We start from the raw sequence: 13,609 nt of genomic DNA, 5'->3' as shown, positions 1-13,609 counted from the left end.
GCAGAGGCGCAAAAGCCCCTCCTCACATAGACGTTTTCACTTAGCACATTTCCCATGTTTTTTTTCCTTTTCTTCCTAATATAAAAACCCAGAAAATTTAGATAATAAAATTGAACTGGATAGATAAACATCAAATTCATAATGGTGATTAGGGGTGTAGGCAAGAAATAGGTCTGGGCATAGAGAAGAAAATAAACTTTTACTGTATCTGTCATACCTAAATTATTTAAAAGGACTTGATTAAATATAACAAATGTTAACAATTGTTTTTTGGGGGGAGACTGAGGCAGATATAGGTTTGATTATCCATAATTTTGTTTATTAAGTTTTTTTAAAGTAAAAATATGAATCTATTAACTAAGTTTAAAGAAAGAAAATAAGCAGTCAATATAGTCCCACACTGGGAAATGGTGTCATGCACTGGTAGTCAGTGGGTCGCTGCTCTAGCCCTGGGTCTCCTCAGCCTCGGGGTGCTGGGCAACTCTAATCCTCAGTCCTTAGGCTTTGAGTGGGAAGCTCTTACCCAGGCTGTCCATAATGTGGTAGCTTTGTGATTTGAGTTGGTCAGGCATCAAAAGTCTTTTTCTCAAGAGTACAGAGCTATTCCTAGGATGCTGTAGAAAAAGTAACTGCCTGATAATTCACACTTTGGGGAATAGGGACAAGGAAAGGGCAATGGGGCCACAAGCTCTGTTAAAAAAAAGTAAAATAAAAAAGGAAAAGTAAAAATAAAGAGAAAAAGAAAAACTGACCCACGGCACAATCCCCTCTAATGGTGGTGGTGATGGCAGCTGCATTTGATGGAGCAGTTATATGCCAGGCATTCTGTTAGCATCTCACATGGCTGATATCATGTAACCCTTAGCATAAGTTCATGAGGGAACAGTTTATACCCATTTTACAGCTGAGGGAACTGGAGCTCAGAGATTATATAATTCATGCTAATGCATGGCAGAGCTGGGAATGCAACCAGATCTATGGGGCTCTGAATTAGAGCTGTCCTCTGAGTGGGAGGCTGGGCCTGTCTTCATACTACTGGCTGTTTTTTTAATAATAGTATCTTGCTTGGACCCTTCAAGGCTGCCCCTGACATGAGTTCTGTTGAGGCTTTTCTTTCATAAAAATGTTGGTTGAACAAAGGTCAGAACTTAGTTGGTGTGACAGACTGATCTAGCTTTATCACTTCTTCATACATTAAAATTCTTCATTTGGAAAATAGTCACTTCCCTGAGCTCCCTGAGTGTGCCCCTACCTGTGACTCTGGCATCCTGGTCCCTTCCTCAGGACTTCCAAACTGCCCCGTGACCCAGCATGTACAGAAGGGGCCCCAGGATCCACTGCAAGGCTCAGAGCCAGTGCAGTGTCTGAACGGATCCCTTGAAGTTTGGGCCTTGCAGCTTGCTAAATATTTGGAGCATCTCCATGGGAGGGAAGGGTGATTATTTTTCCTGGCCTTGCACCACCCTGTAGAGACAGACAGACCACACCCTGAGGGAGACCTGCTGCCTGTTTGGCCATCAAACTGTCAGCGAAGGAGAGAGAGAGTCATCTAGTCTACTTGTGTCCCTGATTCCTGGGTGCTTTCCCCCTTCATCCAAATGGTTGCTGGGTGGGCGTAATTAGTGAAATTACAGAGATGCTCTGGCATCTTTGAAACCTCACTAGGCTGATGCATTTTCCTTCTTGATTAGAACTTTTCTTGGCTGCTCTCCTAAGTTACTCCAAGTATTTCTTCTTCCTTCTGGTCAGTATGTTAGCAGGATGTAGTGTGAAATGAAATTTATTTTCAATCCTTCCCATAGCAACTAGCTCCTCTGTTTTTGGTATCACTGATGTTTTATATAGGGCTACTTCCTCTATGGTTAAAAATCCAAACTTGAACTAGATCATAAACCTTTAGAATGAATTTAGCAGAATGACTTCAACTCCTTTACACAATGACATATATACAGACACTTGAAAAAAGACTTGAAGAAAGACTGGAAGGAACTATGCATACATGTTAATGGCAATTGTCTTTCTGCTGAGACTATGGGTAGCTATATTATTTTATTTCCACTTTTCTTTCAATTGATTAGTGCTGCTTTAAAGAAAAATTAATAGACTTTAGTTTTTAGAGCAGTTTTCAATTTACACAAAATTAAACAGATAGGACAGAGGTTCCCATATCCTTCCTCTCTCCCTCCCGCCACAGTTTTCCATGTTGTTAATGTCTTGCATTAGTGTAGTACATTTTATACAACTCACTGAGCCAATAGTGACACATTACTATTAGTTAAAGTTCATACTTTATGTTAGGATTCACCCTTTGTGTTGTATAGTTCTGTGGGTTTTGATAAGTATATATGTATATAATGACATGTGTGATACAGAACAGTTTTAATGCCTTAAAAAATACCCTGTGCTCCACCTACTTATCTTCCTGTTCCCAACCTTGAATTCCTGGCAACCACTGATTTTTTTCAGTCTCTGTAGTTTTGCCTTTTCCAGAATGTCGTAGAGTTGGAACCATGTAATATGCAGCCTCCCCAGGCTGTTTTCGGTCACTAAGCAGTATGCATTCAAGGTTTCTCCATGTCTTTTCATGGCTTAATAGTTCATTAATCTTTTTTATCACTGAATAATATTCCATTATATAGCTATACCGCAGTTCTTAAAAATCCATTCACCAATTGAAGAACTGTTTGCTTGCTTCTAGCTTTTGGCGATCATGAATAAACCTATAAAGATTGGTGTGCTTTTTTTGGGGGGGTATAACTTTTTAAGCCATTTAAATAAATACCTGGGAGTACAATTGCTGGATCGCGTGGTGAGGCTATATTTACCTTTGTAAGAAACTTCCAATCTGTCCTCCAAAGTGGTTTTGTACTGGTTTGCATTCCCATCAGCAGCTAATGAGAGTTCCTGTGGCTCCACATCTTCTTCAATATTTGCTATGGTCAGTGTTTTGGATTTTAGCTATTCTAATAGGTGCATAGTGGTATCTCATTTTAATTTACAATTCTCTGATGACATTTGATATTGAGCATCTTTTTATATGCTTCTTTGACTTGTGTGGATCATTTTTGGTGAGGTGTCTGTTCATATTTTTTGACCATTTTTTAATTGTTTTTTTTTCTTATTGTTAAGTTTTAAGAATTCTTTATATATATATTTTGTTCTGGACAGATTTTATTACACACAGAGGGGATGGGGCTCTATCCTTCCTGGCTACTACCTTCCCCATGGCTGCAAGGATATAGCTCAGCTCCTTTCTCTCCCTCTTGGCACAGATGTATGTCCCTAACCTTTTCTTGCTAAATTTCTAGGCCCTCTTGTCCTTAGAGACCTTGAGCAGCTCCATGGCATGCCACTTATAGTGGGCAAATCCACACAGCACAAATCATGTCCTGCATGAACTTGGTGAGGCACCTGCATGGTGGCTGTGCCTCAGCTTGCTCACATTCTTGGTCACCTGTGACCCTTGTGGAGGCCCACAGCCACAGGGCAGCGCAGAGCTATGGCTGCTGCTTCTCAGTGGTTCTGGTGGAAGCTCTTTGTGAATTTTGTAAACCAGCCCTTTATCAGATATATGTTTTGGAAATATTTTCTCCCCGTCTGTGGTTTGTTTTTTCACTCTTTTAATAGTGACATTTGTGTAAGCACACATTTTTAATTGTAATAAAATCTAACCAACTTTTTTCTTTCATGGATCATATTTTCATTGTTGTACCTAAAAACTCATTACTAAACCTAAGGTTTACTTTTTAGAAGTTTTATAGTTTTGTGTTTTACATTTAGGTCTATGATCCATTTTGAGTTAATTTTTGCGTAAGGAAAGTCTAATTTTTTTTGCATGTGGATGTTCAGTCATTCCTGCACCATGTGTTGCAATGACTATTCTGCCTCCCTTGAAATTTCCTTTGTTCCTTTGTCAAAGATCAGTTGACTATATTTGTGTGGGTCTGTTTCTGAGCTCTTTATTCTGTTCCCACTTTTAATCTCCAGAGAGAAAGCGATACAGGTATCAGTATTCCTGTTGAACAAATTACCCCCACCTATAGTGGCACAAAACAACAATAAATGTTTCTTTTTCCTTGCCTTTTCTGTGGGTGGGGAATTTGGGTGTGGCTTGGCTGGTGATTCTGGCTCAGGGTTTCTCATGAGGTTCAGTCAGATGTCGGCAGTGGCTGCAGTCCTCTGAAGACTTGACTGGGGCTGGAGGATCCAGCTGGTAAGTTGATACTGGTTGTTGGCAGGAGGCCTCAGTTTTTCTCCATGTGGTCCCTTCCTGAAAGCTGCTTAGGTGTCCTCAAGTCATGGGTGACTGGCTTCCCAAGAACAAACAATCAGAGAGGAAGGGAGAAAAGGAGGGAGAGAAGTGGTCCTTTTTATGATCTGGCTCCATGAATCACATAGCAGCACTTCCACCACAGCTGTTTGTTACAAGGGAGTCACTTAGTCTGGCCCTAATGAGGGGCATTAGTCTCCACCTTTTGAATGGAGAGGTGTCAGAAAATTTGCAGGCACATTTAAAACCATACAGTTAATTTTAAAATCAGAAAAGATTTAAATACACTTAAGTCAAATTATATTTTTACTTTATTTAAAAGACAAAATAAATGTTTTTTGTATGGTAAAAATAAATTCTGAAATATAAAGTAAAAAGTGAAAGTTCATTCCCTTAGTATTCTCTCATGCTTACTTCCCAGAGGGAAATCGGAAAATAGCTTTCCAGTCTATTACCATACATGTACAAGCACACATGCACACAGACATGTAGATAAACACATACAACATAGCCCCTTGTAAAAATATAATTAACTTCTACGTTGTTTTTACTGCTTTTTCTCTCCCACTCAGTAGCATATTATGGACATCCTGCAATATCAGTACATGCAGGATTCCCTCATTCTTTGTTAACACCTGCATACTAGATTTAAAATACTTTATATTTAAACGTTAGTTTATTGATGGGTATTTAGGCTTTTCTAGTTTGCTGCTATTACAATATTGCTGATATAAATATCCTTGTACAAAATTTGAAGCTTATTTTCCAAGGATCAAGGCTTATCAACAGAATTCATAGGACAAAGATCAAACACATTTAAAATTTTGTTAAGTTCTGTCAAATTGCCTTCAATAAGATTGTTCCATTCTAAAGTTCCACTGAAGTATATGAGTTATTGATTTCCTATACTCTGAATAATATTGAATATGTTCAATTTTTTTAAATTCTTGCTGTGTGATGGGCAAAAATTGTGATCTTCTTTTAATTTGCTTTTCTTTTTATTTTTTATTGTATCTTTCCCATCACCACTTATCCCCTTTATACCCTCTTCCACCTCGACCTACTCCTCTACCCGCACAACCACCACCCTGTTGTACATGTCCACGAGTCCTTTTTCTTTTTTGCTCAATTCCTCCACACCCTAAACACCCTCATAGTTGTCACCCTGCTCGCTGTCTGAGTCTGTCTCTATTTTGCTTGTTAGTTCAGTTTGTTCATTAGATTGCACATACGAGTGAAATCACATGGTTATATGTCTTCCTCTGACTGGCTTATTTCACTTAATATAATGCTCTCCGGGTCCTTCCATGCTGTTGCAAAGGGTAAAATTTTCTTCTTTTTTACTGCCAAGTAGTATTCCATTGTGTAAATGTCCCATAGTTGTTTTATCCACTCATCTACTGATGGACATGGGCTGCTTACAAATCTTGGGGATTGTAAATAACGTTGCAATGAACATAGGGGTGCTTATATTCTTTCAAATTAGTGTTTTTGTTTTTTTTGGATAAATTCCCAGAAGTGAAATCACTGGGTCATAAGGCAGTTCCATTTTAATTTTTTTTTTCACTTTGAAAGGATGTTTTGTTTTTAAGTTAACATAGTTTGTCAATTCCTCGCATAATTTGGTTTGATTTAGCCTCATAATTTTAAGAACAAATTATTAGGTTCATACAAGTTCAAAATTGTTTTATCTTTTGGTGACTTATCTCCTTTAATATTGTTCTCCTTAAAAAATTATTATGCCTGCTATTAATTTTCTAGCTAAGGTAGTATTTGTCTAGTAGATGTTCTCTCTCCTCCCTCTCTCTCTTTTTTCACTCTTTTTAAAAATTGTTTTTCAATTACAGTTGTCCCATTTTTTCCCCATTGCTCCCTCCCACCCAGCCCCCCCTTCCCTCAGAGTCATTCCCCACCCCATTGTCCATATCCATGTGTCATTTATACATGTTCTTTGACTAGACCCTTCCCCTACTTATCCCCCTTCTCTCCCTCCCCACTCCCCCCTGATAACTGTTACTCTGTTTCTTGTTCAGTTTTATTCATTTGTTTGTGTTGTTCATTAGTCTCCTGAATCAGGTGATATCATATGGTTGTTTTTCTTTTCATTGCCTGGCTTATTTCGCTAAGCATAATTCTCTCTAGTTCCATCTATGTTGTCGCAAATGGCAGGAGTTCCTTCTTTTCTTCTGCTGCGTAGTATTCCCTTGTATAAATGTACCACAGTTTTTTAATCCACTCATCTACATATGGGCACTTAGGCTGTTTCCAGCAATTGACTATTGTAAATGGTGCTGCTATGAACATAGGGGTACATAAGTTTTTTTGAATTAGGGTTTCAGGATTCTTCGGGTATACAGTAATCCTAGCAGTGGAATCGCTGGTTCAAAAGGCAGTTCCATTTTTAGTTTTTTGAGGAACTTCCATACTGTTTTCCATAGTGGCTGCCCCAGTCTGCATTCCCCCCAACAGTGCAGTACGGTTCCGGTTTCTCCACATCCTCGCCAGCCCTTGTTGTTTGTTGACTTGTTGATGATGGCCATTCTGACTGGTGTAAAGTGGTATCTCATTTTGGTTTTTATTTGCATCTCTCTGATGGCTAGTGATGTTGAGCATTCTTTCATGTATCTATGGACCCTCCGTGTATCCTACTTAGAGAAATGTTTGTTCGGGTCCTTTGCCCATTTTTTGATTGGGCTGTCTGTCTTCTTAGTGTTGAGATGTATAAGTTCTTTACATATTTTGGGATCAATCCCTTGTCCAAGGTATCATTGGCAAATATGTTTTCCCATGTGGTTGGTTTCCTTTTCATCTTGTTTCAGTGTTTGCCCATTGAGTATGATGTTGGCTTCAGGCTTCTCATATATGGCCTTAATTATGTTGAGGTATGCTCCCTCTATTCCCATTTTGCTGAGTGTTTTCATCATAAACGAGTGTCATACTTTATCAAATGCTTTTTCTGCATCTGTTGATATGATCATGTGACTTATGTCTTTCATTTTGTTTAGTTGGTGTATTATATTTATTGATTTGTGAATATTAAACCATTCCTGCATTCCCTGAGATGAGTCCCACTTGATCATGGTGTATGATCTTTTTAATGTGTTGCTGGATCCTGTTTGCCAATATTTTGTTGAGGATTTTAGCATCTATGTTCATCAGCAGTATTGGCCTGTAGTTTTCTTTCGTTGTTGTGTCTTGACCTGGTTTTGGAATTAGGGTAATACTGGCTTCATAGAAAGAGTTTGGGAGTTTTTCCTCTCCTTGGATTTTTTGGAATAGTTTGAGAAGGGTAGGCATTAGTTCTCCCCTAAATGTTTTATAAAATTTACCTGTGAAGTCATCCGGTCCAGGGCTTTTGTGTGCCAGGAGTTTTTTTTATTACTGTTTCTATATCACTCTTTGTTTTCAGTCTGTTCAGGCTTTCTACTTCTTTTTGATTCAGTTTTGGAAGATTATATGTTTCTAGAAATTTGTCCATTTCCTCTAGGTTGTCATGTTTCTTGCCATACAGTTCTTTGTAGTAATTTCTTACAATCCTTTGTATTTCCGTGATATCAGTCATGATTTCTCCTCTTTCATTTCTGATTTTGTTTATTTGGGTCCTCTCCCTTTTTTTCTTGATAAGTTTGTCTAAAGGCTTGTTGATTTTGTTTATCTTTTCAAAGAACCAGCTCCTACTTTTGTTGATATTTTGAATTGTTTGTTTAGTCTCTATGTCATTTAATTTTGCTCTGATCTTGATGACTTCCTTCCTTCTACTCCCCCCGGGCTTTGTTTGTTGTTGTTGTTCTAATTCTTGTAGCTGTAGGGTTAGATTTTTTAATTTGAGACTCTTCTATCCTTTTCAAGTAGGCCTATATTGCTATGAACTTTCCTCTCAGGACTGCTTTTGCTGTGTCCCGTATGTTTTGGGCGGTTGTGTGTTCATTATCATTAGTTTCCAGAAACTTCTTGATTTCTTCCTTGATGTCATTGTTAGCCCATTCATTATTTAATATCATGTTATTCATTCTCCATGAGTTTGAATGTCTTTGATTTTTTTCCCTTGAGGTCAATTTCTAGTTTCAAAGCATTGTGTTTACCAGGGTTATATCTTCTTGATGGATTGTTCCCTTAAGTACTATGAAATGTCCTTCTTTGTCTCTTTTTATAGCTTTTGCTGTGAAATCTCTTTTGTCTGATATAAGTATTGCTACCCCAGCTTTTTTTTTCATGTCCATTTGCTTGGAATATTTTTTTCTATCCCTTCACTTTCGGTGTTTGAGGTGTGTCTCTTGTAGACAGCATACATGTGGGTCTTGTTTTCATATCCATTCCACTACCCTATGTCTTTTTTTTTTTGTAATGACTCTATTTATTAATACATGTATCACAAATGTTCACAATATCAATGCATTCTTGTTGGCATGCTAGAGGCATTATTTTTAGATCTTTTAAAAATATTCTGTTATTTTTATCCCCTTCACACTCATTTTTTTGATTTGTTGACGTCCTCAATGTCTGTAATGTCAATGCAAAGAAAAACATGTAGAAAGAAGTAAAATAACACAATAGCGATTAATTGGAGAAAAAACAGAAGTAATATCATTTCCTTCATGGGAAGCAACAATACAGCTTTGTAATACAGGTTTCAAGTGAGAAGCATAGGTGCACTAAACTGTCTATACATACCCCAGTGTCCTTTATGCATAACACATGCTTTTTCCTCCTCGTGAACAATTACTGATGTATCTCTTTACATGTCCTAAGCAGCCTGGAGAAGGTAGGAAAGAGCCTTAGTAAAGGGAAAACCAAACCAAAGGAGATTAAGCCAAAATAACAGATAGCTATTTATCTACATTGAGAGGTGTGGTATTTATCAATCATGATGAAGGGTTAACAGGAGGAGCCTCCTAAACTACATGCAGGGCCCAGGGGGCCAGTGATGTTTGATAACCAGTCAACTACAATGAGCTGCAGTTGGACCAAGTACATATGGAGGAGCCCCTGGTGGGGTCCACTTGGACTAGATGCAGGGAAACTGGCTATACTCTGGCACAACAGGGCTTCACCAAATGGAACACTACACATGATTTAGGCTGAAAGGCAGGGTAGAGACTGTGTGGGAGTGTCAGTTTCACATGGGGTTGGAGGTTAGTGGGAGCAGGGCAGGTATAATAAGTACTGTGCTCTAACATTCTTTGGAAGTCTTTCAAGGATTGCTGCAGTTCCTTTTTAAATCAGGTTTCTTATTCCATCGTTCTTGAAAGACTTCTCCTTACACCATCTCATACTGATTGGCCGTGATGAACCGGGACAGACAGCAGGCCAGCAGCATGCCAATAAGCTGGGAGAATGCAATTCCAAAAGCCACTCCAGCGATGATTCCCATGTTAGTCTCCATGAAACTGGTCACCAGATCATAACAACCCTTCTGGTTAACTTTTGTGGCAGCCACAGTCAGATTGTGCAGGTCCTGGGGATTGCAATCGGTGTCATTCATGCAGCAACTTGGGGGAATGCCATGCTCTGGGAAGTAGGAGCTGGTGCTCCAGTTGGTGTAGTTCTGCACACCACAGCAGCTCAGGCTGTGCTGCACATGGTCCACCGCTCGACTCCTCTCATCATTGCCATTGTAATTCTGCATGGCATCTGTGTAAGTCCTCAAGAAGGTGTCCTTAATCTCATGACGAAAAACAAACCCTGAAATGCCAGCTACAAGCTCAGCCAGGAACACCAGGGACAGAAACATGGCATACAGTTTCAACATCCATGGGCTACCACGGCATGTAGCAAAGCATCCAAACAGGCCAAAAACAACAATAGTGGTGCCAGTTCCAATGAGGACATAGGGAGCATTTGTGGAATTCTCGGCAATGAGGGAGATATAGGTGCCCAGAGTGAGTTTTCCCCAGACTCCAACGGCTAGCAGGATCACTCCAGTGATCCAGAAGACGAAGGAGTAGATGATGATGAGGGTTTTGAGACAGGTTATCACAGGTTTGGTCTCCATTCTCCTCGATGCCATACTACAGAGCTCCGGCGGCGGCGGCAGCGGCAGGCAGCGGGCGTGCGCGCGTAAGGGGGGCTACCCTATGTCTTTTGATTGGGGTGTTTAATCCATTTACATTTAAGGTTGTTATTGAGAGGTATTTATTCATTTCCCTTTGTACCTATGTTCCTCTCCCTCTCTTTTTTTCTTCTTTCTCTTAAAGCATTCCCTTTAGCATCTCTTGCAATGCTGGTTTGGTGGAGATGTGTTCTTTTTGTCTTCTTTTGTCTGGGAAACTCCTTATTTCACCTTCCATTTTGAATGGGAGCCTTGCTGGGTGGAGTAGTCTTGGTGTAGGCTTTTGTTTTTCATTGCTTGAGATATTTTTTGCCATTCCCTTCTGGCTTGTAGTGTTTCTGTTGAGAAATCAGTTGATAGCCTTATTGGAGCTCCCTTGTATGTTATTTGCTGTTTTTTTCTTGCTGCTTTTAGGATTCTCTCTTTGTCTTTGAATGTTGCCATTTTAATTATGATGTGCCTTGGAGTCAGCCTTTTTGGGTTCATCTTCATTGGGACGCTCTGTGTTTCCTGGACTTGCATGACTTTTTCTCTCATCAAGTCAGAAAAATTTTCTGTCATTACTTTTTCAATCAGGTTTTCTATCCCATGCTCCTCTTCTTCACCTTCTTGTATCCCTATGATTCCAATATTTTTTTGTTTCATGTTGTCCAGCAGTTCTCTTATACCCTCGTCATTCCTTTTCAGTCTTTTTTCATTTTGTTGTATTGTCTGGGAATTTTTTTCTACATTGTCCTCTAACTCACTGATCTGATCCTCTGCTTCATTTAGCCTGCTTTTGATTGATTCTACTGTGTTCTTCAGTTCATAAATTGTAATCTTCATTTCTTCCTGGTTCCTATTGATAGTTTCTATGTCCTTTTTTATGCTGGTGTAGTTCTCCATAAGTTCCTTGTAGCTTTCCTGGAGTTCTTCGCAGTTTCCCTGAAGTTCTTTGTAATTCCCCTGGACTTCGTTGTAGTTTTCTCTGAGTTTATCAAGTTCATTGAGCTTCCTTATAACCATTCTTTTGAATTCTATGTCTGATAGTTGGCTTATGTCTGTTTCATCTAGCTCTCTTTCTGGGGATTCCTCTTTTCCTTTCATCGGGAGGTTGTTTCTGTGTCTCCCCATGTTGGGTGCTTCTTGTTTGTTTCTGTTTCTTAGATTTGTCTGCTTTGATTTCCCACCTTTGTGGTATGAGATTCTGCTTAGGAGACCTGGGGGATTCAGTGGTGCAGTCTCTTTGATCTCCTGAGCCTGATGCTCTTGGGGCGCCCTTTATGCCATTTGTTTAAGCTGTCTGGTTATATTTCAGTTACTCTTTGGTGGATCCTTCCCTCTGGCTAGTTGATTGAGTGACTCTGCCTATCACATCTTGAGTTCTTTTGTGGAGATGCTGTTAAAACATAAACACACAACCCAGGCAAACACACACCTTCCAAAATATTCCCCACCCACAATCACACTATCAGCAGCAAATGAGCCAGTATTAATATAAATATAAAGAGGTTAAGACTATTATACTATCAGAAAAACAGATAAGAATTGTTTTAAATGAAAGAAAGATGATTTTTGAGAGGGAAGATGATAGAATAATAATAGTAGCAAGTAGGGTCAAGGCTATGTGAGATAGTAAGTTATATTTACATTGTATGTTGAAAAAGGGAGGGAAGAATGCAGAATGAACTGAGAAAGTGGAAGTGTGTAGTATTAGGTTTATATAGCAGTTATGTGCTATATGTTTAGTGTGAGAGGGAGGATAAACAAAACAGACAAAAAAATTAAAGGAGAAGAATAGGAGGGAGAGAAGGTAGGAAACAGATTAAAGAAAGAGTTTTTACCCAGTACAACATTTGGGCTCTGTCTTCTTTTTCTGGATCCACCCCTGGTCAAAATGCCATGGGTTTCAAATCTTTTCTGTCTGGCTGGCTATGAGGAGATCTAGCTTGATTCTGGGGTTGCTATTCTCTCACTCGTGGACTTGCCACAGCTCTGCTGTGAGCTGCACTTAGTTGAGTCCCCTCCCCCCTGGTCCTGTGGCACCGTCAGCCCTCCTCAGGCTGGTCTAGCAACGCTGTTCTGCTGGTGGGCCAGTGCGCACATGCCAATAGTCCTTGCCCAGCCTCAAGTCCTGTCTCTGTTCCTCCAGAAAAGTCTCTGTGTTGCCTCCAAGCTACAGTACAGGCCTGTGTCCCTGCCTGTACACCTGTGTGTGCCACTTGCCTGCCGGGGGTCCCTACTGAGTCTGCAGTTCTGCCACAGCTTTCCTGAATGGGCCCCTCTCCCTGGCTCAGTTCTGCTTTTTTGTTTGGTGGAGCCTTGGTGCAAGCACCTGGATGGAGCACAGAGTTGTCAGCCCAGGGTTGCCGGCCAAGGGAGTCCCCACCTAGACTCAGTTCACACAGTTTCTCACATTCTGGGCTGTTCATTGTCTTCCCACACCTCCGGCCATTTCAACCAAACCTTCTCGCTGACTCCCTCCGGGACTTTGCTGGTCAGTGGGCCTATGGCAGGGGGAAGCTTCCAAGCAGCTCCCTGCTAATGAGCCAGTGAGCAGCTGCCCCTTTCAGGGGGTGCAGCAGCAGCGCAGTGCTGGGAGGTCCAGCGACTCTGCTTAGAAAGCGCTGGCCGAGCTTTCCGCCCTCCTTCACGCTGCTCCCACACTCCCTTCCCTGTTCGCGCTGTCTGAAATCCACACTCACTCACTCCTCTCCATGTTTGTCCTCCAAGTCCTTCCGCAATGGGAGCAAGCAGACAACACTGCTACCTACTCTGCTGCCATCTTCCTGCCTCTCCCATTTTAATTTTTTGAGGTAACTCCTCACTGCTTCCCACAGTGGCTGCACCAGTCTGCATTTCTACCAACAGTGCGAAAAGGTTCCCCTTTCTCACATCCTCACCTGCACTTGTTGCTTGTTGATTCATTGATGATAGTCGTTCTGACTGGTGTGAGGTGATATTTTATTGTGGTTTTAATTAGCATTTTTCTGATGATTAGTGATATTGAATATCTTTTCATATGTCCATGGGCCATCTGTATTTCCCCTTTGGATAAATGTCTATTCAAGTCCTTTACCCATTTTTAAATTGGGTTGTTTGTTCTTTTGGTGTTGAATTTTTTAAGTTCTTTATAAGTTTTGGATTTTGGCAGGTGTATTGGCAAATATGTTCTCCCATCCAGTAAGTTGTCTTTTTATTTTGTTGGTGGTTTCTCTTGCTGTGCAAAACTTTTTAGTTTGATGCAGTTCCACTTGTTTATTTTTTTCTTTTGTTTTCCTTGCCTGAGGAGCTATATGAGAAAAAGTGTT

General features: G+C 40.2%; 2 protein-coding genes and 1 pseudogene across 4 annotated transcripts in view; 1 reads left to right on the top strand and 2 right to left on the bottom strand.

Moving 5' to 3' along the window:
* Nucleotides 1–13,609, top strand: part of SLC12A8 (solute carrier family 12 member 8) — a 153,408-nt gene that overhangs the window by 42,061 nt on the left and 97,738 nt on the right. The gene's annotated exons all lie outside the window — the stretch shown is intronic.
* On the bottom strand, nt 587–6,766 carry LOC150021680 (large ribosomal subunit protein eL36 pseudogene; annotated as a pseudogene).
* On the bottom strand, nt 8,947–10,326 carry LOC150021679 (tetraspanin-7). Its single transcript, XM_090266044.1, has one exon. The coding sequence runs from the start codon at nt 10,275–10,277 to the stop codon at nt 9,528–9,530; it is 750 nt and encodes a 249-aa protein (XP_090122170.1). The 5' UTR covers nt 10,278–10,326; the 3' UTR covers nt 8,947–9,527.

The sequence above is a fragment of the Furipterus horrens genome, unplaced genomic scaffold (genome assembly GCF_987537825.1).
Source record: "Furipterus horrens unplaced genomic scaffold, mFurHor1.1.pri manual_scaffold_1, whole genome shotgun sequence".
NCBI lineage: Eukaryota > Metazoa > Chordata > Mammalia > Chiroptera > Furipteridae > Furipterus > Furipterus horrens.
Note: the sequence above shows the minus strand (reverse complement) of the source record. Positions and strands in the feature narration are given on the sequence as shown.

Excerpts from the sequence above, each read along its gene's own strand:
- LOC150021679 (XM_090266044.1), bottom strand. The coding sequence starts at position 10,277 with ATGGCATCGAGGAGAATGGAGACCAAACCTGTGATAACCTGTCTCAAA.